Source organism: Emydura macquarii, unplaced genomic scaffold (genome assembly GCF_026122565.2).
Source record: "Emydura macquarii macquarii isolate MOO-44397 ecotype Brisbane River unplaced genomic scaffold, CSIRO-AGI_Emac_v2 contig_3517, whole genome shotgun sequence".
In the NCBI taxonomy this organism is placed as follows: Eukaryota; Metazoa; Chordata; order Testudines; family Chelidae; genus Emydura; species Emydura macquarii.
In genome coordinates this window covers 4,911,786-4,938,630 of record NW_027133654.1, presented here as the reverse complement: position 1 = coordinate 4,938,630, position 26,845 = coordinate 4,911,786, and the positions used below count along the sequence as shown (strand labels likewise).

The 26,845-nt window shown below is 38.8% G+C and overlaps 1 protein-coding gene across 4 annotated transcripts in view; it reads right to left on the bottom strand.

The window, feature by feature from the left end:
* TARBP1 (TAR (HIV-1) RNA binding protein 1) overlaps positions 1–26,845 on the bottom strand; it is a 119,065-nt gene that overhangs the window by 63,517 nt on the left and 28,703 nt on the right. For 3 of the 4 annotated variants that reach the window (XM_067535836.1, XM_067535839.1, XM_067535840.1), the window contains exons 8-18: positions 22,753–22,849; positions 20,106–20,195; positions 19,155–19,211; positions 18,303–18,441; positions 16,323–16,419; positions 15,907–16,082; positions 11,581–11,678; positions 4,457–4,618; positions 3,511–3,704; positions 2,823–3,084; positions 2,543–2,731 (exon numbers count right to left, since the gene is read on the bottom strand). In XM_067535836.1, coding sequence (XP_067391937.1) covers positions 2,543–2,731; positions 2,823–3,084; positions 3,511–3,704; positions 4,457–4,618; positions 11,581–11,678; positions 15,907–16,082; positions 16,323–16,419; positions 18,303–18,441; positions 19,155–19,211; positions 20,106–20,195; positions 22,753–22,849 — 1,561 coding nt within the window. The remainder of the gene's footprint in view (positions 1–2,542; positions 2,732–2,822; positions 3,085–3,510; positions 3,705–4,456; positions 4,619–11,580; positions 11,679–15,906; positions 16,083–16,322; positions 16,420–18,302; positions 18,442–19,154; positions 19,212–20,105; positions 20,196–22,752; positions 22,850–26,845) is intronic. The other variant, XM_067535837.1, reaches the window with a different exon arrangement.

Genomic DNA, 26,845 nt, shown 5'->3' with positions numbered 1-26,845 from the left:
AGTGCTCTGACTACTTCTCTATGCATTCTATGGTAAGAGTACTCCATTTTTAACTTAAAAAGACCCCCATGCCTTCTTTGTGGCTAATGTTTTAAAACAGGTAAAGTGCACTTTGGTAGACAGCAGACACATTTTAGCTATATTTCTAAAGTATCCCGCAGTTCAAACTTTAATGTCTCTTAAGCTAAAAACTATAGTGACACTCTACACAAGTCAATGACAAGAGTACTGCCAAGGAATAGGGTAAGAATATATATAAGTGACACCTGCTTAGGACCTTTATCTTCATTTTTTTATGAATGGATAGAAGGTAGGTCAGACCTGTAGTTGTGTATAGGAGACCTTTGATGCCTGTGGTCATGGTATGTCCCACTGCAGACAATGGGAAAGCTGTCACAAAGACTCAGGACTCTAAACACTGGCACAAATATGCTTTGGCATGAACATACTTAAAATACTATCACTAAACACAAAAAATACAAATATTACACAAACATTAACAGCAAACAAACGATAGCTACAGCAAATAGGTTCAAACAACACTGAGCATATGACTGCCAGGTGTGGAGGTCTATGAAGACAGAAACCAAACAGAAAGGTCAGATACTTATTTCTACCACTTGGAATTATTTTACTTGTATACACTAAGGCAACAACATGTCTTTTTTTCAGCTGGGACCCAAGCAAAGGTTGCCTACTGCTAAATCTGATGTAACTATTACTGAACATAGATGCTGTTACACTTTAACATTTACTTGATGAAGTAGATTTCAAAGAGAATGCACTCAAAAGGAATGAACTGACAGAAAAAAACAATTTTAAAAAAGCTATAAAATCAAGATTACACAGTTTTAAAAAATTATACCACTATTTACGGTTATATCTGCCAAATATAAGCACAATGCTTGTTGGAGATTACTTTGTTTCCCTATAGCCTTCATAAGAATTTCCTGTTCTTGTTATTTTGTAGCCTCTTACTGCAACTCACTCTTCAGTAATGTCACAAAGGATATGCTATTTTTCTATTACACTGATCATCTATAGGGGAACCGAATATTTTCAAGGGTAACTATTTTTCCTCTTTAATCAGAAGTAGGAAGCCAGTGAAGTAAAAGGTTTTTCCTATGTTGGCATAAGTCAAGCGATCATGGAAAGTCCTTCAAGTCCCCAGCGGCTTAATATTGCTATGTGCGTCATCAAAAACTCACTATTTACTGGCAACATTTATTTTCTATTCTAAGCACAAAGAAAAATAACACTATTCTCAGCTATCACTATGTGGTAACTGTTGGTAAACAGTGACTTTTTTAATTCATTTCCTAAGTAACAGATTAAGGAAAAATCATTCATAAATTTGATTAAACATATACACAAAGATGAGGATAGGAGCTAAAGAAAATGCTACAATTTAGACCAGAATAAACTACAATAAAGTACACCACAATAAACCTGCATGCTGGCATTAGGGTTGTAACTGAAAATGATTTAAAAAACCCATAAGTTTTATAATCAACACAAACATCCAAAAATGATTTTACTAAAACACAGAAAAATAGAAGCATTCAGTCAATTCCAAAATATCCTGAACCCCTTCATCAAATGTAGCTGAAGCAACTGCACTTCTGGATAACATACCTCAACAAAATCAGCAAAGATGAATTTCCTGTCTTCCAGAATGGCAAGTAATCTACCAGGAAAAAATATGATAAAACTGGCTCCAATGTTAATAAATTCATCTTTCTTTAAGATACTAAAATCTTTGCGTGCAGGGTTACACACATGGTCCTGGGGGAAAATCTCTCTAAAGCAGCAACAAACATTGGCAGTTTTAAGTGTCCTAATTTCATATCTAATAACCTGTCAATGTTTTCAAAAACAGATCTATACACCATTGGATAAAGATACAAGTAATAATGCACATGGTAGATATAAAATTATAGCAAAAAACTCACTAATCAGACCAAAGAAAACTGAAATCATGAATTCAGAAGATTTTGGATAGTCAGGGAGCCAATAATTTACAAGTCAAAGGTACAGTACCTTTCACTACCTATATCACAGAAACAAATAAAGGGGAACTGGAGGAGTGAAACAAATTGCAATAAGATATAAAGCCTCTGACTTGTAGGTCGCCATTCTGAACTCAGCTCAGGTTGGTAGTGACCAAAAGTCATTGCCATATAACGATTCTTTGCAATCTACGTGAAATAGTCTTTTTCTGTGTAGTCCATAGTACACAGTTTTCCCTCCACTGCTCACTTGAATCCTATCTGGCAGTCCCAGAACAGATGCCATGGACTTAATGAACCTGAAAATTAAACAACCTTCTTACCCCTAGAGGCAGTCCCTCCAGAAAGGGTTGGAATACACTGTACTGATGTTCTGAAGATAAACAAAAATGACTTTGGTTCTAGTGGTCTCAATCCAACATCTTTTGTGAGGAGAAAAATTCATTGAGATAGCTGAGAGAGGAAAAAATCGTCTATTAAGAAAAGATGTCTTCAGATCAAAAATGTACTTGTTTACAAAAAAGAACACTTACCTCCTTTATTTTTGAATATGCTTGACCCTTGCTACTTGCAGCAACCGCAAGAACTTCAGTGTCAAATACAAACTGAACAAAAGCTTTTAAATTAGACCAAAATATTAGCTGTGTGTTGCTCAAAGAGGATATAACTTTCCAAGCCAGATCAAATGCCTCTATGCAGAGAGATTCAGATGAGCCCAGAAGCTGAAAACAAAGAGAAGAAAAGCAGTGTTTAATTTCTGGGGGGAAATTTTTCATTATTGTTACTGACCATAGGTTTGCTTGTGTCTCTTACCTTGGGAACAAGTACTTTCATGCAATGAAACACAGGTAAAACCTGGTCAGAAGGCAAAAGAGTTAGAGCTTCCAGTGCAGACTGTAGAGTTCTTATTGGCCTTTGGACTGCAAGCAGAGATAGCTCTAGAGTCTCATCATCTGACAACGGTATAAATCTATGATACTTATGTAAAATAAATTGAAGGCAAACCCACTGGTCATGTACATAGCGTGCAACGATTTTTCCCCATCCTTGAGGAGATGTTGATTCTTCAAATAAACTATAACAAAAGAATATACTTTTGAGTCCACATTAATACATCCATTTCTTTACACACAAACTACAGGCCATAGTGTAATATCCTAACAGAAAGTAGACTAGAATCAGAAGTCTAAATGCCAATTGAACTCCCTTTAAAGTCAGTGGAAAGATTCCTCTTCACTTCAGTAAGTGTCAAATTGAGTCTTATTTCCCTGTCTACTTTGGAAAGAACTGAGATGAGCAAACCAATCTCACTTCCACCATATTCTGGATCTGAAGAGTAAGAAGACTCATTTAAATAACTTAAATGAATTCAGGATATTTAAGTAACACTTATGAAATCTGTATCCTGTCAAAAATTACCAAAAAAGTTACCTTAGAGTTATTTTACTCCATATTAAAAGATTTATCATGGAGAGTGACTTGAACTATAGGATACACATACCTATTTTTTTCCTCAATATAAGAAGGCTTCTTTAGTACTTGATTAAGTTGAGCAGAGGAAATAAAATCTTTTAGGGTTTCAACAGCATGTAGAGATTCAAGCTGCAGTTCAGGTTTCTGATCAATAATCTCACAAACCACAGTTAGTGAGGCCATACTAACTACTTTCTGAATCTGTTCTCCAAGTTTTGGTTCCTGGTAATGAAAAATTAAAAATCAAACAATCAACAATATAGCATACTGTAATTTCTCCTAATAAAGTATGAATAATATATTGGTGCATATTGAATACCCTTAAAATACAGTATTTATTACATATGAAAATCTGATTAGGAAGTAAAATGTAGTGAAAAACAGGTATATATCTAAAAATTACAGATATTCCTTTATCAGCACCAGCACTGTAGCTTGACCATGACATGCTGTTAACTGAGTGGGCAGAAATTAGCTTATGTGTTTTTACTAATAATGGAAATTAAGAAATTAATTTCATTCTAGAATATTTACAGCACTTGTGCCAGTACAGTTAAGGCAGAACTGCAACTAAGGTCAGTCTTAATTTCATATTTTCTATTTTATGGTCACAAATTTAGTGTTAAGTAAATATTCAAATTTATACCTGTCACAAGGTATTTCCCCCAAATCAAATTCTTCACAAATTGTAAACTTGAATACTATTATTTATGGAAATCTGAACAAAAAGTAAAATTTAGGCACATGTAGTTAGAGTCCTGCAAAGCCAGCAGAAAGAGTAGTTAAAACAATCTAGAAGGCTACAATGGTCACTGATTAAAAGGGAATTAGTGTCTGAGAAGCAAAGCAAGCAGAAGAGACTATGTGATCTATTATAGCATAAGATGCAGCTCACTCCCAATTAAAATATATTCACGTGTGTAAAGTTAATATTTTTATCATATAGTTATGCCATTAAACCTTTTAAAAATTACCTGTTCATTGCCCGTCTCCTGCAGATTTTGAATACAGGCAGTTATCAGAGAAGAGATGAAACTCCAAATAGGGAGCCCCTTTTTCCAGCCAGCTTTTGAGCATAAATGTGTCAGCTCTGACAATAATGCTAAGTATAAATTACAACGGTCCAGATCTGAAACCTAAAATGAAAAAGGTAAGTCACTAAAAGGTGAGTCACTAAACAGGGAAAAAATTAAATTGAAAATGAGAGCTAGGAAGAGGCAGGAGCAGCAGCAACAACTACAGTTGAACAGCCTTTTCTTCTTGTAGTTAAACAAACCTTCTTCTCTCCCTTCCTGTTCACACCACCACTCTCAGGACTCTTGGAGTAACCAATAGCAATTTTGGAACTATGAAAAGAATCTCCAGTTTTCTTTTTTTTACTAGAAACTTCCCTTCCCTCCATTTGACCACAGGCTCTGCCTTCCTTCCACTGTTGGATCCATCTATTGTTTCAAGCTGTCAGTGCAAAATCAGTTGTTTGAAAACTGGACCATTGCTTTCTCTTGTTCTGCAGATGTCTCTTCACAGAGTCCTAAGAAAATAACATACTCACTTCTCCCCAGCCCTACTTCACTTTCCCACTATGTCCCCTTTGTTTGTTCTCTGTCTTCTAGCTTCTGCCCTCCCCTTTCAGTTACTTCTCCCACTCCACTCCACATCATACCACCACCACCTTTTTCTCCTCTCTTCACCCATTGTGTGCTTCCATGAACTTTACTGCCTCCTCCACTTCCAAAGAGGTAACACCTCCTCTTCATTAGGAACTATTAGGAAATGGATAGAAAATAAGATAAAATGTCATAATACCACTATATAAATCCATGGTGCACCCACACCTTGAACATTGTGTCCAGTTCTGGTCGCCCAATCTCCAAAAGGATATAGTGGAACTGGACAAGGTTCAGAAAAAAGCAACAAATATGATCCAGGGTATAGAACGGCTTCCATATGAAGAGGGGCTAAAAAAAATAGGGCTGTTCAGCTTAGGAAAAAAGACAACTATGGGCCATATGATAGACGTTTACAAAATCATGGATGGTGTGGAAAAAGTGAAGAAAGAAATGTTATTTACCCTTTCCCACAATAGAAAAACCAAGGGTCACTCGATGAAACCAATAGGCAGTAGATTTAATACAAATAAGAGGAAATACTTTTTCACACAATGCACAATTAGCTGTGAAACTCGTTGCCATAGGATGTTGTGATGACTACAAGTACAAGTGGGATCATAAAAAGAACGATATAAATTAATGGAGGATAGGTACATCAATGGCCATTAGCCTAGATGGTCCTGGATTCAACTCCAGACCCGAGGGGACCCAAAACCTCTGGCTGCCAGAAGCCATCAGGGGATGGATCAGAGTGGATCACTCCAACTGCCCTGTTCTGTACACTCCCCCTGAAGCTCTGGTACTGTTGGAGACAGAATACTGGGCTAGGTGGACCACTGGTCTGATCCAGTATGGCACTTGTGTTCCTCTTCTCACTTTCACAAATCCTTTTCTCATTTCAACCTTAGTCTTTCTCTCAGTCCAGGTCTACTCTTCATCCTATCTATCCTCTATCATGGACACATCTTGGACTCTTCCCATATCAGTCTTATTTCCATAATCCACACTCCCCCTTTGGTTATATTTCCTCTCAAACTCCCACTCCACTGCTGAAAAACTCACACTGATCCATAACTTCTATTTTCCTGCTACCTTCCACCTCTTCACTCTTGCTAAAAAAACAACTCTTTTCTGATGCCTCAATCTCTGTTGCTACTTTCCTCTTACAGGGACCTTTCTTTTTTGCCCCTCCCTCCCCACAAGTGTTAGAAGTGCTATGAACTTCTTTCTCCCTCTCTGTTTGTCCCTTTCTCCTTTCCATACAACTTTCTTCTTTGGAGTCTACATTGGACAGTTTCACCTAGATTCACAAAGGGACTTCAGTGTTGTGACACTGAGCATCACTTTTAGGTACCTAGAAAATCAAAGGAACAAAACCAAGATTCACAAAGCCTGAATTAGGCACCTTGGCTTCCTATATAACAAATGGGGAAAGATAGGCACCTTAGAATGTGATTTACAACATCCAGCACACTAGGCAGGGAAGGGCCTAAGCTAGCCAATAGGAGATGGTGATGAGAGGAATGTGTGCTAAGTCCCACTCCTCTCAGAGAGGTAGGTGCTAAGTCCAGGCTGCAGGGAAGTGTCTATCTCTGCTAGCGATTCACAGCCCGGAACCCCTCTCACTGGGTCAGGTGGCATAAGCACCTAAAATGTTTCTTGTAAGAATGAGCTAGGCAGGTGCCTAACTCCACACAAAATAAGCCAGAGGAGGAGGTGGTACCCACCTTATAAGTTTTAGCCCCATGCTTAGAGTACTCACCTGGGATGAAAGAGACCAAGGTTCAATTCCCCCATCAAGTAAAAGGTGAAAAAAGATTCAAACTGGGGTCACCCACCTGTCAAGTGAGTATGGTAACAACTGAGTTATGGGATATTCTGATGTGGGGCCCCCTCAGTCTCTCCAGTTGAGGCTGTTCCACAGAGGATAAATATTTAAAGGGTCATTGGGCCAGAGAGAGAAAATAGCTCTGTAGCCGGTGCTTAGGACTCTTTAATTAGTTACTCCACAGTGGAACAGCTTCAACAGGACAGACTTAGAGAACCCCGTATCATACTATCCCAGAGCTCAGGGGTTAGAGCACAGTCCTGAGCGGTGATGGAAACCCGTTCATAACCTTTCTCCTGTTCTAGCACAGAGTGGGGAAATGAACATGGGTCTTAGACACCTAAATGTTATTGTGAATCTGGATCTTTTTTCTTTTGCCCTTTCAGAAGCCACTAACTACTGCTAAAATCCTGGCCTATGATCTGGTTCTCTCTTACCTTGATTACAGTAACCTCTTTTCTGCCTTTCATTTTTTCAGTTCTCCCCATCTAGTCTATCCAAATTGCATCTGCTGAAGACACCTTCCCCTCGTCAGACTGCTCATCTCCTTGTACTCACCTTCAAGGTCTCTACATCTTTGATCTCATTTCCTCCTACACCCCATCTCTCACTCAACTCCCAACACTTCTCCCAACGCTCTCAACTTTTTGCTTTCTTTAGTTCTTTCCTCTCTCTAGCTTTGCACTTTCTGTTACACTGCCTTCTATGCTTTGAGCAGCCTCCTACTCTGTCTGCCATGCCTCTCTCTCTTCTCCTGAAAACCCACATCCTTCAGGAATACCTTTCTTCTCATCACCATGTCTCATTTTTTGCTTTCTCCCCTGAACCATTTATCATAAGTGTTGCCTTGTATGCTCCTTTGTAAAGCTCTCCAAGCAAGTCCAACACATAGAATTAATTAGCAATTTTTTAAGAAGTCAAATACAACCAGCACCTCTCATGTATCGTTTTAGGACTCACTGTTTAAATTTTAACTAGCCATTAACTGACTACAATAAAGGGGGAAAGGGAAAATAAAATTTTGATCTGCACTATAACAAAATGTCAAGTAACTTTATCTCAAAACCACCAGTTCAGTACCTCTGCTATATGATTTCTTTAGACCTGAGCAATGACAATTAATGTAGTGAACACATACAAATTCTGTCAAAACAGCTGACATTCTGTTCCCACTCTACAAAATATCAAGTGATTCTGATGACTGAGACAAACTGAATCATCTCTCATTTGGATTATTGTAAGTCTTTGTTAAATTCCTTTTACTGGAAGAAACTTCAGATATCTGTCTCAGCAGGTTTTTAATCAAAAACCACAAAAAGAGTTTACAATAAATTATTTCTATGCAAGATGATTTTATTTGGAAACTACTGCCAAGTCTGTGTGGCCTGGTGTACACTGGCAATGGAGGTCAACGTAAGGCCACTTACGTCAACCCCTTCCACTGGCACATAAGTTTCGCCGATCTAAATCGTGGTAAAAGTAGACCTAATAAAACCATCTCCACAAGTGGCGTAGCACTGAAGTCAAATTCCATGGGTCACATTTGCATCAGTGTAGGCAGGCGCAATGTAAATCGACGCCATTGGCCTCCGGGAGGTATCCCATAATGCTCTGTTGGAACCGCTCTGGACAGTCGCGCTCTGCTGTAATGTTGCCACGTAAATAGGAAATAGCTTCTCCCCTCAAGGCCCGGGAAATTTTGAATTACCATTTCCAGTTTGGATAGTGTGGAGAGAGCTTTGCAGCTGAACCGCCCACGGCGACTGCACGGCCCAAATGCACTCCAGCATGGAGTCGACCAGAGGTCTTGGATCTCACCAGTCTGCGGGGCGAAAAGTCTGTTCTGGCTCAGCTCCGAGCCAGCAAAGGAAATTTAGATATCTATGAGAAAATATCTCATGGCATGTTGGAGAAGGGGCACAACAGGTACGCACAGTAGTACCGCGTTAAGATCAAAGAACTGAGGCAGGCTTATCAGAAAGCTAGGGAAGCGAACAGCCATTCTGGCTCCTCACCCAAAACATGCCACTTTTACAAGGAGCTGCATGTGATCCTTTGTAGTGACCCCACCACTGTGCCAGCATGCAGCATCAATACCTCCGCAGAATCCCAGTCCAGAACAAATGTGAGGACTCTGTGGATGAGGAGGATGTGGAGAGCAGGGTGCAGGAGAGCAATAATGGATGCAAGGGCCCCTTGCTTACCACGTCTGGAACGCCACTCCAACCTGTCCACTACTTACAGATTGGAATGAGGGTCTGGCTTAGCCTTGTGAACATGAAGGGCAGTTCTTTTTACATTGTAACATTTCTTTTACTACTTTGGGTCAGCTAACTTTGTGCTTTGCTTTTCTTACAGTCAACACTTCTGCAAGGTGGGTTGAAGGCCGAATTCCTGCTGAAAGACTTTCCCAGATTAGGAAGTGGGAAAAAAAAACGTGGGATGACATGTTTAGCGAACTAATGAATGCCTCTGCAGCTGCTGACACACAGCTTAGAGCCTGGAGGATGTCCTTGTCTGAAAAACTAGATATGAACATGGAACACAGAAGATCAGCACAGGAGCAGGAACGTGATACGCAACAGGAGATGTTGCATATTATGAGGGATCAGGCTGACATACTGAGGCGTCTCGTAGAGCTACAGCAGCAGCAGGATAGACTCCCTCTGCAGCCCCTCAAAAACGCTCCATCGCCTACCACTTTGTTATCAGCTCCTACCCCCAAGTGCTCTAGGAGGAGGTTGAGCAGGGTGCAGTATGTGCTGCACTCCACACTGGGGAAGGCAAGCAGAAAGACATGATGGCCCTTTAAGAACTGCACGCAACCACAGTTGCTTGCACAGCGACACTTTACAATGTTAAGTTATCCTCCTTTCCCCCCATTGAAACAGGTCACAAATAAAACTTTGCAGCTTTAAAAAACATCTATCTTTATTCATTCATAGCTTGGGCAGGGAAAAAAAGGGGAGGAGGCCGCTGGTGCGAGGGTGGGGGATGGGAAAGAGAAAGGCACCCCAAAAACAAATTACTGCAGTTCATTGCAAAACCGATTTTTCAATGCTTCCTGTAGGCGAAGCGCTCTGCGGTTGGCTCTGAGCGTAGCACTGGAATCAGGATGCTCAAAATTTGCGGCTAGCCTATCAGCCTCCATGGCCCAACCCTGGGGAAATTTTTCACCCTTTCTTTCACACAAATTATGGAGTACACAGCATCCAGATATAACTGATGGAATGTTATTTTCACTGATGTCAAGCATAGTGAGTAGACATCTCCATCTGGCCTTTAAATGCCCAAATGCACATTCCACCACCATTCTGCACTTGCTGAGCCTGCTATTGAAACGCTCCTTCTCACTATCCAAGTGCTTGGTGTAACGGCTTCATTAGCCAAGGGAGCAAGGGGTAGGCAGGATCCCCAAGGATCACTATTGGCGTTTCAACATCCCCAATATTTATTTTTTGGTCAGGGAAGAAAGTGCCCGCCTGCATCTTACTGAACAGACCAGAGTTCCTAAAGAGTTCCTGACCATCCCACATTGATGTCAGTGAAACGTCCCTTATGATCCACAAGGGCCTGCAACACCATTCAGAAGTATCCCTTCCGGTTTATGTACTTTGTGGCAAGGTAGTCAGGTGCTAGGATAGGGATATGCGTGCCATCTACTGCCCCCCCACAGTTTGGGAACCGCATTGCTGCAAACGCATCCACTATGTCCTGCACATTTCCCAAAGTCACTAACCTTTGTAGCAGAAGTCTATTAATGGCCCTGCACACTTGCATCATAGCAGCTCCAACAGTGGATTTACCAACTCCGAATTGATTCCCAACTGACCGGTAACAGTCTGGGGTTTGCCAGCTTCCACAGAGCGATGGCCACTTGCTTCTTCAGTGTCAGAACTGGTCTCAAGCAAGTATTCACACGCTTCAGGGCTGGGGACAGCTCTGCCCAAAGTTCAAAGAAAGTGGCCTTTCGCATACGAAAGTTCTGCAGCCACTGCTCATCATCCCACATCTTCATAACGATGTGATCCCACCAGTCTATGCTTGTTTCCCGGGACTAGAACCGGCGCTCCATGGACTTAAGATGATGCGTGACAGCTGCAGCAAACAGGAATTGTTTTGCTCTATGGCTTGTAGCAGGGTGGTCTCCGTAACATCGCTGTTTTCATGCTGCAGCTCCTGTCTTGCCTTTGAAAATACTGCAGGATATGCCGTGAGGTATTTGTGATGCCCACAATGATAGTATAGAGCTGAGCAGGCTCCATGCCTCCACAGCAACAGCATGCGCGCAACATAGAAAAACGGTACGAAAAAGCGTTTGCAGTTTGTTTGGGACAAGAAGGGAGGGGAGGGAGCACGTTGCATCATGGAAAGACAACAAGCTTCCCAAAAGCCTCTGTGCTAGTTGCACTGTGGGATAGCTACCCATGGTGCACTGCTTTGAACGTCAACCCAAGCGTAGTGAGTGAGGACGCAAGAGCCCAACGCAAGGAGCATGGTGTGATCACACTCCTATGACTTCTACAATTCAATTTAAAGTATATCAACTTCACTCTGCAGTGTATAGTATACCCTGTATAACAGATTAACTAACAGAACTGCACCAAAAAAACAAGAAATTAGACAGTGAGTCTTTCAATTATCTACAGTAAATACTTACAGTATTCAACTCATTTGTAGTTAGTCTTCTGAGGACGAATTCCAGAATACTTTCTGCAGCAGTCATAACAGAATTAGAGAGAAAACTTAATACCCCATCTAAGCAGAAAACAAAACAAATGCATTATTAAAACAATGTGGATTTTTTTGTTAGAGATACATGATATACAAACTGGATTAAATTAGACTACTATGCAATGTCAAGCTACACAGGAGTAAGTATTTACAGGTACTCAAGACGATAATTTGGTGTAACAATGTCCTTTTCATTTTATTGTATACTATATTATTTTAGTGAGCTCTACTATTTATCTTTTGTAGATGATCTGCATCTGTTTGGTTAGAGAACTATATAACGATGCACAGAATATCAGGGGTTTCAAGAAATATTAATGATTGTCTTTTTAAGTTTAGTTTAGTTTTAGTTTAGTTTAGTTTTAAGCTCTACTGCTTAAAAATTTATAAAAACTTGATGTTAAGAATCCCTCAAATCTTCTCCAGAGTTAATCAATATATCTGGAGAGCATTCATAGTTCCAAATCAAATCTCATAAATTGGTAGGCCCCATTTAATGTACAGGCAAACCTGTAGTTCATTGGTTTGCTTTCTATATTTATCAGAAATCAATCTGACTGATTAAACACCAGAGAGATCTCAAAGTCAATTAGATTATTCAAGTGCCTAAAGTTAAGCACATACTCAAGTGCTTTCCTGGATCAGGGCCTAAATTAATTAGAACTATTCTCAAACTTTCTTATAGTACATTATGGTATTCTAATACCCATATTACGTGTGTGTGGTTGTTTGACCTTTATTATAGATGATTCTCAGTCTTGAATCAACAATTTAAATTAAGGCTGCAAAACAGGTTCCATTCTAACTCAATTTTCACAATTTCATAACTTTGTGAAATATTCATTACTGGGACTGAAATTTTCCATACTAAGCCTCTGCACAAATAACATATTTTTTTGTGAAAAAATGGAGCAAAATCCCTTCAACTGCTTTTAAAGTTGAGTGAAAGTAAAAAAAATATACCTTTCCTGTTTTAAACTAAAACTACTATGATCACATACATCACTGAGAAGTAGTATGCTTGTGTGGGGAAATTATATATGTAATATTTGTTTAACACATTTATGGTTGCATGCAAATTGCAGAATGAGCATGCACATCAGAAAAGATCACCACGGGCAAGACTGTCACTTGTCCAATGCACCCATGCAGGGAAGTAAGGGGTTGGGTTACCTGGAACACCAATGAATGCAATGGGTAGGACGAGAGAAGGCACCACTGACACTAGCCCTCCTTTACTTTTACCTCTGCAAAGGTAACCTGGGAATGGGAAGAAAAGGCTCTGTTCCCAAAATACACCAGTTAGCACAGCTGAACTGGCACAGAGGGAGAAGAATTTGCTACTACTATAGCCAGTAGCAGATACTTTCTCCCTTAAAACAAAAATGAAGGACGCTAAATAAGGAATTTTCTTTCCCTCAGAATCAGAACTCTTCCTTTGCTGCGCCACACTCAGGGATAGATGGAAAGTCACAATCTGGTCCTATGTCTCTGAATGCTCACATAAAGACGGATCTATTTAATTTGTAAGCATAGCTAGTTAAAGTGAGATTCTATTCAGAAAAGCAACTATGTGAAAATGACACGTTCTAACTTTATTGATCTGCCTCCTGTTTCTAGCTAGCATTGTATCTGGTCTTTTTATTGATTAAAATAAGGGTATTTAAAATACTTTGTATTTTCTTAGCATTGAAGAGCCACACATTGCAGCGTGAACTGGGTTATATTCCTTCTTGTGAGTGATCAAAATATAGTGAAGTTTGAAAAGATGAAAGATGAATAGCTGGACCGTTTTCAAATGTTCATAACTTTATTAAAATCCAGTCCATTTTTCCCCCAAACTTTGTCATGAGCTTACTCCTCAGTGAGGACTTTCAGTTTCAAATTCAGCTGCTAATGTTATCCAAACATGGGAAAAAGTTATTTGTTTTTTGTTTTTTTTAAACACACCTGCATAACAACAGCTAAAAGGGAGTTTCTTGAAGCTTTCTAATGTAATTCAGCTTTGGGTAGAGACCAAGTATGGAAGATTTCAGCATACAAGAAGATATTTTCAGAAAATTACAACCAAATGAGAGCACAGGATTAGAAGGGAAAATAGCATTTGTTACTAACGGAAGGCTAGGATAAAATATGATTACAAAACATAGTGCCACACAATACATTTACATGGCACTGAATCATAGATAATGATAGTGGTATGTAACTAATGTAGGGGCTAAAGTGGATAAATGTGGCAAAATGTACTTAACCACCAACATACCTCAATCTATATTTCAAGGGAGCCCACCAGTGGCAATGAAAGCCAGACGGATAATACATCAATATTGAGATGGCACTGAAAGTCTCTGCATGCCCTTTTTGCTCCAACACACAAGGAGTCAAAAAAACACAGGAAAGATAACAAAGCACTAAAGTGGAGTCTATCTGATTGGACCTGCTATGAAATAAACATCTATGAAGTACAGGTTGAACTCCCAGCAGAGATTTTCAGAGGATACCTTTGAGGATTTCTTCAAGGTTTTCTAGGTCACCTTGGAATTACACCAAAAAGCAAGCTCAGAGGAAAGCCTGGTACACTTCCTTGTGATTAAACAGCCAAATCTCGCTCTGATATTTAATTTTTGAAAACAGTTTAATTAAATGGAAAACTGCCAAACCCCAGAAACAATATGGACATATTCACAGAGGTTTCAAAACTAAATTGTGCTTATTATCAGTGTTCTCTATTTATTAACATGGCTGAAAATGGCTCAGCTGACTGCTTTTTTAAGACTACATATCTCTAGTTTATTCACAAGATTAAACAGTATAAAATAATTGTTCAGGAAATCAGTTGCTACATCAGATTATTACAGTTATTACAACCATAACTCCCCCCTCGCACGCTGTTTGGTTCATACTTCCATTTGCAGAATTATTACTAAGAAACTTAGGCTTGGTCTACACTGCTGGCAGTTTTGGCAACAGTCAATGGGAGATACACAAGCTACGTAGAGTAGCTTGTGTATCTCCCGTCGACTTCCTAACTTCTACTTACCACAGTGTCCCCACAGTGCTGAGCCAACAGGAAATGCCCTCCTTTCAACGAAGTTACTCTTTTTTGGGGGATGGATTAACGGTATCGACTTCCGGGTTCGACTGAGCAGATCTCCACTGCCACTCAATCAATCCCGCAGAATTGATCCTGCACTGCCGACAATGCCGCCTTTGGTTAGGAATTCTTACCCTTATTTAGGATTCATAGTTAATTCATACCCTTAGTTAGGAATTCTTTTGATAAATCACAAGCCAAAACAGAATCCAGCTAACTCTCCCATAGTTCTGTTGGCTCTCAAAAGTTACCAAGAGTAATAATTAGTAAAAACTCATTTTTCAACACTAATGTCTGCAGACTCGATAAATATAGGTAGAGATCTGTTGAGTAAGAAAATGCCAATAATACAGTCACTTTTCTGACCACAATCACATTTTGAAAGGGACATCAAGTAAATTTTTTGTAATTTTTTTAAACAAAGCATTTACCACTATTAATAAAATCATTGTACAAGCTTGAAATCAGAACTTGTTCACTATCAATTTTTCCCTTTCAACACATTGTGTACCCCAATCCCTTTTAAAAAAAAATAATCATAAACATGCCAACACGGCTTGTACATTTACAATATTTCACTGTTCATGAATTATCAGCAAGGAGGCCAGTTCATAGCTTTGGCAATTAAGTTTATTATTTGGTATTACTCTGCAGCAAAGAAACATGAAAACACAGCAGGTCACCGCTAAAGAGTGGCTTTTCTTTTCTTATATGTCTTAACACAAAAGCATTTAAAAGGAGAAAAAAAAGTTTGGAGTCCAATCCTGCAAGGTGAAAACAGACTCCTAGGAGATTCCACTGACTGCTAAGAACTCTGCATGTTCAACTCCCAAAGAATGGGCTCATAGTTATTTATAATACATTCATGTTCTCCAGGTTCTAAATAGTCATGGGTCTAATTCTGAAGGATGCCAACTGCTTTCTTGGAAGCATTCTACATCCTCAACTCAGTCAGTGATGGAATATCCCAGAAGGGCTTCTGCAGGATTGGGCCCACTGTTTCTGATTTGGAAGGCATGCTTCGGATTATAAACTTTTTTACATACATCACTTATCCACTGACTTTACTTGACAATATCCCTTTACAGTAGTAAATATCCACAAGCTTAATTTGATTATAAATGATACAGAATGCAATATACCGAAGATATCACTAACCATCTTGTGGACTGGACTGTTTTAACGAACAGGTCTGTAATAGCTTCAAGAGTAGCTGTAGACTTTTATCAGTTTTCAGTGTTGGTATGTAAGCATTAGTGCCAAGTTTCAGCAAGACCTCCAGAAGTGGGTGCAAGAAAGCCTTTAGTTCAACCCATTCACAGTTGCTTTTTTCACTGCACAAAACAAAAATTAAAAACAAATATTTTACTGTGTACTTCTCTTAAGTGTCTGAGTCACTTGAGAAACTAGGACTTAGGCACTTCTGATAATTTTGCAAGATAAATTCTAAGGCAATTGACTACAGCTTGATCCAAAGCCCACTGACCTCAACAGGAGTCTTCCCATTGACTTCAGTGGGCTTTGGAATAGGCCCAAATGAAAAATTTCATGGAAGACATGAGATTCCTACTTGCCTGTATTTATTCTTCATCTCCTCCACATCTGCAGCCAGCAGCATCATTGTAGCAACAAGCTTAGCTTCAAACCAGTCAGGCATAAAGCAGTCTTCTCCTGATTAAAGATAATTTAAAATTTCCATAGTATTTAAAAAAATCCTCAGCATGGCAATTTTAACTGCTAATGTAGGTTTCCAATTCTATTAACAGCAGGCAGTGATATGTAAATGATTAACCAATTCAATGTACAATATATCAGCATAAATATTAATAATGAACACATTCCATTCTTGTATAAAAATTTAAATTAAACCAATTGCATTTTCTCCCTCTACATACTATGTGAGAGAGAAGAGTCTACCAGCTTTTTGGTTAAAATACATTTTAGGCTACATGTTAGGTTCTTTAGCAGTAAATCCTGATTAAAAAAAAAAAGTTTAAGAAAGTACTTTTTTGAATGGAGACTGGGATTTTCAAAGGAGTGTAAGGGAATCAGCTGCATAAATTCCACTGAAATTCAACTTCCTTAAACTCCTTTAAAAATCCCAGCCCTGCGTTTCTACCAGACAGAACTTTCATAAAGAACCAAAATCACCCTGTCAAAAGAGAAAAAAGCTTGAAGTTAAGTTTTTCTCCCATCTGATCTCCTATATGGACCAAATCATTTACACCAATCTTATCCCAATTTTTGCTACAAAAAAACAGTCTAAGAGCTGTCATTTTAGAAAGAATTTTGGACTTCTAACTCTAGGAATTTGGAAAACGAGACATGCTTTGGTGTTCCACCACTCAAGTAGTTCCATACCTGAGGGTTTAATTTTCTCATCAAGCTGCTTATAAACTGAGCTGCAATTCAAGTAAATTAACTTCTATAAAGGCTGTTTTTTCAGTTAGGTGACCAAAGCAAAGGGCCTAAATACACATTTCAGGAAGGAGGGAAGTTCTACCAAACTAATTATAGACGAAAAAGTGTTTGCAACCTCTCTCATCATAAGAAAAACAGGTTTTGGAAAATTAGTTTTCTATTGATACAATGATTTTTCTGATGATATTCACCAAAATCAAAATGTGACCTCTTTTTTTGGTATCCTCTATAGGGATAATTAAAAAATGGCTGACTTCTGAAATATCACACTTGGTATTATAAACTTCTTCAAGCAGTACGTATTTTGTTAAGTTTGTAATGCTTAAATGTTACTATGATACGTGCCACATACAAATCAAAACTCCATAAACATATAAGTTTGAAAGAAAGTGCTTAAAATCAATTATGAATATCTGAAACATGGCAGTGAGGCAAAGTAAAAGAGTCTGTTCAGAATTTAGCTCAGTGCTCACATGATATACATGCAATTATTAAACTGCATACCTCTTTTGTTATAAGAATCTACAAACGCACTTTTAAGGTGAAGATGAAGGTTAAGCTCAAAAAGCCTAATCGTTTGGCAGCAGCATGTGCAAAAACCTGCTTAGCACCAGACTAAAAGTATAACACATTTGTATCGCCACAAATATGTTAGCCCCAAAGCATGTAACTTATAAATTCTGGGAGTGAAAGTTATGGATTTTGTAAATTGTGCAACCTGAACAGTTCCATACACTTTTTCCTTTCCTAAATGGGGTTTGGGGAAAGAGTAAAGAAGGAAAATAAATGCACAAAACTACTAGTGCTAATGCAACACTGAATTTGCAACTTAATCACTCAATTAGCTAATTCCAAGTTAAGATTTTTTTTTTTGCAATATTGTATTTTCTATTCCTGCTCTTTGTTAAATGCAAACATTATTTTATTAAGTATTAACAAAACAATACCACTAGATAGGATTGTGCAAAGTAACAAGATAAATATAAAAGAGTAAAAGCACAAAAATATATAAAGTATAAAAACCCTTAATTTTAAGAATCTGACTTTTGAGTGAAGAGACTAAGCTTGTTATATCACTAGCTCTAGTTTTTGCATTTAAGAGAAATTAATTCATAAAGCTTAACTGAACTTACTTTTGGATACAGGTGCCTTAAGGTAATCTTCCACAAGACTATGTACATATACACTTAATGAAGATCTTTCTTGATGCTCAAGATGGCAGTTTATGGATTTTCTGAAGCATCTTTTATTAGTATACAGCCAATCACAAAGCTAAATGAAATAAATGTTATATATAAACACTTCTGCCAACTTTGGTTATGTAGAAGAAAATAAGTAATTGGACACTCCCCAAGGTACTTAAATTCCCTAACAGCATGTGTTTGTGTATATACTAGTATATTTTCAAAACTACCGGTTTCTTTCTTTTTCTACAAATGTATTTTAAAAAAAAATCCCGTGCTTATTTAAGCTTTTGGTACACATAAGAGTAGAACAGATGCTGCACATAGTCATTGCTCCATTAACCTGCTGTGCCATTGCATCCAGCTATGTCTACTTATTCAGCCAGAATGTTCTGAAGTCCAAAGATTACTTCTTCAATGTTTTTTCACTTAAATTTCTAATTCCATGGCTTAATATACACCTTAAAAGTTGTGATATACATGTATGTTGAGAGTTAAAATTCACAATGGAAAGCAAAAATTTAATCTTACATGCAAATATGTCTTCTTTTAGGAATGAAGCTGTTATTCTTGTAAAAGCCAGGTTTTGCCACACACCCATGAAAATCAGAGGCAGTTCTCATGCAAATTTTTGGCACCCCAATACTGGCCCTTTAAGAGGCCAGTGTCTCAGAAAATACTTCCAAAACTAGGAAAAAAGGAAAGACATGTACAAGATAGCAAACAATCATTCTGAAGAGAAGGCAAGTGTAAAGATAAGACAAAACAGTCTACTACTCCAGCAAACAAACATCCGCCAACCTTGTAATTGCTGAAAAACAGCAAGTAGTAGGAAAAAAAAGCAGGGGAGGAAAGTACCTAAAACGAAGAAAAGAAAAAACATATAAATACAGGAACAACTGCTTGAAGGGCAACTTTAGTTGAGGATGCTATATCCACCTTGTATCGTTAATAAAAGCAGAGGGAGATGCCCAAATCATGGCTCTGAAGATCTCATAAGAAGCCCTGCTTCATTCTTTCTCCATGAGGTTACCACTGATTTAATGGAGTGAGCATGGTTCCCTGACGGGAAAGATTACAGATACCAGTAACAGTTGCCTTAACTCCAAAGGGAATGGTTAGGGAGAAAGCAGACTGGCACTGTGAATGCCTGGAAGTCTCTTATAGAACAAGCATTTGGGCACCAAAAGTCTGCATGAGAGAACCTATTCTGATTTGTACTTGGACATGGCTAAACACAAAAATTACAGGATTAGCTCATGTTCATTCTGGAGAATGCTGTGGCAAAGCAGGGCATACAAGTACAGTTAGAAATCAGCTCCAGCTCTTGTTCTGCTTGAAAGTGCAGCAGAAGCTGTGCCCTCAGGAAAGTGCTTCTCTTGTGCAGAATTTAGGTGCTCTGCAACAGGAAAGAAAAAAACAATTTCCCCTTCTTCCTTACCTTTACACACAATGGTGGTACGTATTAAAATCTTCTAATAACCTGTTGGAAGGCATGTTGAGGGTTAAAATTAATCCCCCTCCTTAGTTTGAGTTACAGGTCCAGATACAATGCACAAATCAATTAGCACTCAGTGCCAGAAGCTCCAGATGTGCCAGTACGAAAAAGACTTAATAATTAGGGTAGTTCACATGCATAAAGTATTAGAGGATTAAAACATAAGCTATAACTAATACCAATAAAATCAATATGGTTATTAAATTACAGAATATTTTGATTAACACAAAACCACGAGCAGTTTCAGTTCTCACCTCCATCCATAGTACAGTCCCTCTGCTTAAGGACTCTTCTGGTCTAAGCGACATGAGAAAACTTGAAATCTCTGGAAGCGACACTTTCTCCTAAAGACATTATATAAGATTCATCGGTTACCAACACACACACACATACACATATATATATACACATATACATACACACACACACACACACACACACACACACACACAAGTAATATTTTAATGTGAAACTGAGAAGAGTTTGCTTTCATCTGGCAAATATTGTAATAATAAGAAGTAATCTTTTCCCTCCCACCCCCAATTAATTGCCACAGAGATGTGAACTTTCCAGAGATGTTCATTTTTGCTTTTTTCAGTTTTCATTTGCTAACATAACTTAATTAGGGGACACCGTTCATTTTCCTACAGTCAGATGTACTCATATAGAGATATACGCTGAAGGCGAATGAATGGCTTGAAGAGAGGTACTATTCAGTGATGAGGTTTTTTTTGTTTTTTTTTTTAAGTGAGGGACAGTGTGTGTAAATGGACAACCTTAGTTATACTAATTTTAGATATTTAGAAACCCCTGATTAATTCTTCTGGTTCTGCCTTTTCACAAAAAAACCCCTGCTCATGTCAGTTCATGGTCAACCATAGCAAAATCTGGAACAGCAAAGGTTACCTAAAGAGAAGACGTAATCAGTTGTAGCAGACCAAAGAAAATAGAGTGGACAATAAAAGAGAGAACTTTTGATGTAGCTATCAGGAAGAGTGAAGCAAGAACACTGGGCACTCCTCTTTCATTCACAATCACATAGACACTTCCATTCTCACTGAAATCATATGACATTCTTGTGGCAATTACAGCAATTGCTTACATGGGAAAACGTTAGGAAAGAAAGTAATTTTAGATTCTTTCAAAAGAGATTTAGAAGATGAAAAAAAACCATGCAACCATGTGAGGGAAAGTTCTCCAAATACTACCGGTTGGGAATTGCTGATCACCTAAAAGCTACAGTGGTAGGTTAATCATAAACAATAATGTATAAGTGCATTCATTACTATTAGTATTATAGATCAGTAGTAGTATTCTAGTAGTATTCACAATGTGCTATGTATTGTCCTCACAGGAAGACATCCTCTAACCCAAAGAGTTTATAATTTAAGAAAACAAGACATATACGAATAGTGATAAACAGGGACACAATCAAAGTATGTATTTATATTATGCAGGTTTTATATACATTATACACATCAGGGTGTTCTTTAAATTAAAACATATCAACTGAACTCAGCTATCCATTAGCCTATCCACAGTTAGCTGGCCAATGTCTTGTAGGCATCACAAAAGTAATCTGTCCTGAGGAGAGGAGCTTTATCGATGAGTTCAAGGAGAACACACACATTGTTGATATAAGTGAAAAAGGCATAGAAACATTTGTCAGTGAGGTAAGGAACTAGCAGTCATGATTAGCATCACCAATGGAAGAGCCAGGAGGATAATGCTATGAGAGACAAGAGCAGATAAGGACAGGACTATTTTAAGACCTTCGTAGGCCCTAGGCACACTTGCCTTCATAGGCCCCCCGACCGAAATAACTAATTTGATTCTAAGCTACTAATAAATAGTTTTTTAAATAAAAATAAAAAATTATATATTAAAATTTTTTTCGCAGGCCCTGAAAGTTTCGTAGGCCCTAGGCACTATGCCTATTGTGCCTAATGGATAATACGGCCCTGGATAAGGAACAAGAGAACAGCTTTGAAGGTGAAGAGAAGCAGCTTCTACTTACGTGTGGATTTTTTTTTAAGTTTAACATTTAAGTCTGACTTTACAAGGTTTCTGTTGCTTGTTTTTGCAACAATTACAACATCCCTGTAATACTTTCACTCTTAGTTACAGATATGTATTCAGCCTTAACTGCAGTTAAATATAGTTTTTATCCAGGAATTTTACTGAATTTCATCAAACAAGACAAAAGCACCAGTCCTTGTTTGATGCCAAGTATGAAGTTTAAAAAGAAAACTTTTTGAGCTATCCAGAGCCACAAAATCATTTGAAAAAAATTTTAATCACATTTGATAACTCAGAAGTACCCAGACAAACTCTTGCAATATTATAAGGGGGAAAGAGGGGAAGGATTTCCTTCTGGTTCAACATTAAGCATGAGAAATTTCAGTCCTACAAAATAATTTGAGAATTAGACAACTGACATTCAAGACTTTAAAATGAAAGTGATAGTTTAACCTGACTCTAAAGTCACCACGCTCACATTAGAAATATAATTTTAAAATCTCTTATGTAGTTTTGAAAGTCTCTTTAATATTAAATTTAAATTGTTAAATAATTGTACACAGCCTAGCACAATAGGGTCCTGGGTCCATAACTAGGGATTTCTAGGTGTTTCAGTAATACAAATATTCTCAATAAAGTACTGCAAACAAAATGCTGAACAAAAAGGATCAAGTTGTTCCATATGAAGAACAAAGTTAAAAGAATTATTAGTACAACTGCATACAAACCTATATCACTCAACCACAAAGTTTTAAACTGGGCACTGCCAAAATTACAACTTCAGTAAAATCAGATGCTCCAAGTTCTGTGTGGCAGCACTACTATATTGCATTATCATCTCTGAAAAATAACATTACACTAGGAAAAAAAAGAGGAACTTACAACATCTGTCAAATGCATAGCTGTTTGAAGAAGAAAACACTGAGCAGCTCCCCGCAACAGAATTTGATGTGTGATCATTGTACACTGCAGGACATCTCTACAAATGGATAAATATGCACCTTAAATTATTAACAGATCAAGCAGTTCTTAAAATAAATATTAATTTACCAACTATATTTTAACTGTGGTTAAAAAAATATTAAGAACACAGGCGCACTCAGAATGTGCACTGCACTTTCTAAACATACAAGATTATATAATTCCTGCACTGAAGAACAAATGATCTAAAATAACAAGATAGGTTATGATTCTAAATAAACACACAAAAAACTTTTTTTTAAGTGACAATTAAGGTTGCATAAGGACAAACCCCACCAACTCAAAATCTGAAAAGCATGGAAATAAAAAGCTTCGGGAAGTCTCCATTCCATTTACATTCACATTGCCTACAACACTGTTGATAATGCATTCCAACAATTCATAAGTGAACAATTTCATTCACGTCCATCTCTAACAGATATTGAAAAGCAGTATGTACCCAGACTTCATTAAATTCTCGCTCTAGCACAAAACCTTAATAGCAATCTCCGATGCTCTTGTATCACCAGATTGGCACATCTGTCTGTCACACATTCCGTACATTTTGGAAATTACAGCCTTAACATTGCTGAGGTCATCGGTAAGATTTTGTGCTAGAATTCAAAGTTGATTATGTTAGGATAAGTACTGCTTTTCTGTATCTATTGGAGACAGAAGCAAAAGCCTTAAGGATTGATAGAGTATATTATCAAGTGTTGTAGGCAATGTGAATGCTAGAGACTTCTCCCTTACTTTTTCATTTTCATGTGTTTCAGGTGAGTTGGTGGAGCATGTCCTGACACAACTCTGTCACTAAACTAAGTTTTTTGTGTTTATTTCCTAATTCTTTTTATACAAGATTGGTGCATCTCAGTAGGTAGATCCCAGGGTCAAGCTAGGAAGAAGAGCTGATAAATGACAAACATCTGTATTTTGGTGTCACACTATAATTTATAGATTATAATAGCTCTTAAATTACCAATATGTTGTAAAACTTAAGTTTTCATATAATGTGAATTAAATAAGTCAGGTTTTTTAATTATTATAAACAAAACTTAGAAAACATAATATGTCATGTGTAACCATAAAATCCCCTCCCATAGGTTAACACCAGTGTTAAAATCCTGGCCCTTCAGACCCCCAGCTCAATCCTATTTCTTAAACTACAGAAATAACAAGTCTCTTTAGTGAAGCTACTCGAGGAGACCTTGACACTCACTTTCCCAGTGCGTTACATAATTGTTGGCTAGGAAACAGTAACATAGTGGAGAACAGATAGAAGAGGTTACTCATTTTGTGCAGCAACTGCGGTTCTTCTAGATGCTTCCCCCTACAGGTGCTCCTCTTCAGGTGTGCCTCTCAAGCCCTTGACTGGATATTTTCAATTAGCATCATCTATTTGGCCCATGCATGTGCCCTATGCCTCCTTGTGCTGGATACCGAAGCCACATAAGAGTAAAATCTCTTGACCTTGTGGCTCTATTGCTCCCAACTGAAGGAGAGAGTTCACTTTTTGTCTCAATAAAAGCTCCCAACAGGGATTCCTGAAAAAGGATAAGAAAGTGGGTGGAAGGGAGAGAGTGACATAAAATGGATGGTATAGCCCGATGTTATGACCTCTAGGATTCACTTGTTTGTAGTGATTCACCTCCAAGTAGGGGTCTCCAAAAGAGCGGGAGGTAGGCTAATGAACACAGCTGTGAAACCAGAGTGCAGGCAGATTCAAACACTCAACCAACCCATCAGAACTGCTGATTCAAAGATGGCTGGTGGACACAGAGGACAATTGGGCTGCCCTCTTTCTCTATACTCTGCGTCTTTTTCTGGCGGGTTCAGTGGATCTATGGAATCTGAAAAACAGAGTAGGACGCGATCTCTGAGCAGTCTGTAACCAATGGCCAGGGATCTTAAAGTAGCCCTAGAGTCCTTCAGAGTGTGTAAGGACTCATCCGTGTTTTTCGAGAACAGTTTATAACAATTAAAGGGGAGGTCCTCTATACTTTTCTCAGAAACCCCAAGAATTACAGCCATGATGCCCTGTGCATTACCATTGCCGTAGAGATGGACATAGCAATGATGTCCACAGCATTTAAGGATGCTTAAAGAGCAGTTCTACCACCAATGACCCTAAGAGATGATGGACTAGAATTGCTCCATATGCTCTTGTGGCAGATGCTCAATAAAAGCTGTGAATCTGTTGTAATTTGTAAAATTATATTTAGCCATGATCACCTGATAATTTGCGATCCTGAATTGAAGGATTGCTGACAAACAGAACTTTTGCCCAAAGGGAAGACTTAGAGAAGTGCTGCTTACCCCACTCACTTTCTGCATCCATCACCAGGGAGTAAAGTGGAGGGTAGGAGAACAAAAAGTCAGAAGCCTGAGGAAGAACGTAATATTTCTTATCTGCCTGTTTACACGTAAGTGAAACAGTGGCAGGTGCCTGCCACACCATCTTAGCCAGGTCTAGGAGAGCCTCACTTATGGGTAATGCCACCCTGGAGGCTGACGACAAGATATCCAACAGTTTGTGTTGTGAATCCTTGACTCTTTCAGAGGAATTCGAAGAGTGTCAGCTACATTCTTTATGAGGGTTTGAAATTGCTAAAAATCATCAGCTATGGATGGTGATGGAGGCATAACTGCCTTGTTCAGAGACAAGGACGAAATAGGTATTTAAGGGGTGGCCTCATTATCTGCCCTAACTTCATGGTCCTCAAACATCTCCGGTGGTGGTGGTGAGGAGGCCAGTGACAGAGATGAGGGCTGTAGAACTATGACTTCACTATGAGACAGCATGAAACGTCTGGCAAATTGTTGTCAATGAGCAATCCAGGAGTCCCAGTGTGGTCATGGGGTGGAGGGGAGGGCCTACAGAAGTGGGGATGGCATGCAGGGTTGGTTCCACCATATCAATAATGAGTCCAATCTTCCCTATGATTTTCAAGGAATGGAATCCTGAAGGAATATGCTGGAGCATCATGAACAGAAATAGAGAAGAAAGAGTCACTTTCATCCTCCTCCTCTCAGCCAATGGAGGAGCACATACAGAAAACGGTAGAGATTCCTGTGATACCACACGACAGTAATCCGGAGATTGGGATCTTGGTACCAAGAGATGTTCATTACCTACGCGGAGCAGGCACTCCAGTTCATCTGTTATTAAGAGGTCCTTAGTATACCTGAACTCCTATGGTACTGATGTGGTATTCGAGGCCCCAGTCACTGAAGCTGACGATTGCTGTACTGAAGTAGATGCAGATGGTGCCTAGCATTGCTGCTTGCTCAGTGCTGAAGAGCACAGCTGGGCTTAATTGGGTGGTGCCACCTCCAAGTCTCTATGCTTGTCCTCTTTGCTGATAGAAGAGAGGGTTACTCACCTTGTGCAGTAACTGAGGTTCTTCAAGATGGGTGTCCCTGTGGGTGCTCCACTCCAGGTGTTGGCGCATCCTTGAACAGAGATTTTGTCAGCAGTGCCTGTCCGGGTCACGCACATGCCATCCCTGTCTCACAGCGCCATTGGCGCCCTTTTTGGCACGCACAACCCAATCCCCTCCGTTTCTTCTCTACCATAGAGCCCTAACACTTGACTCGGAAGTAGAGGGGAGGAGGATGGGTAGTGGAGCACCTACAGGGACGTACATCTTGAAGAACCTCAGTTACTGCACAAGGTGAGTAACCCTCTCTTCTTTTCTTCAAGTAGTGTCCCTGTGGGTCTTCCACTCCAGGTGACTCTCGAGCAGTGACCTCAATTGGCGGAGGGGACTTCGGAATTGTTAGGTTGTATGGAAGAGTACCGAGAGTCTGACTGCTGCATCATGTGTTGATGCTTGCTCGATGGTGTAATGTTTTATGAAAGTGTGGGCCAAAGCCCAGGTAGCTAGTTTGCATATTTCAGTAATTGGTATGTTATGTAAGAAGGCTGTGGATGTGGAGATTGTGTCCTGACCCTTTGTGGTAGTGTTACACCCCTGATTATATGTAGCATGTGTGGATGCAGCTGGAAATCCAC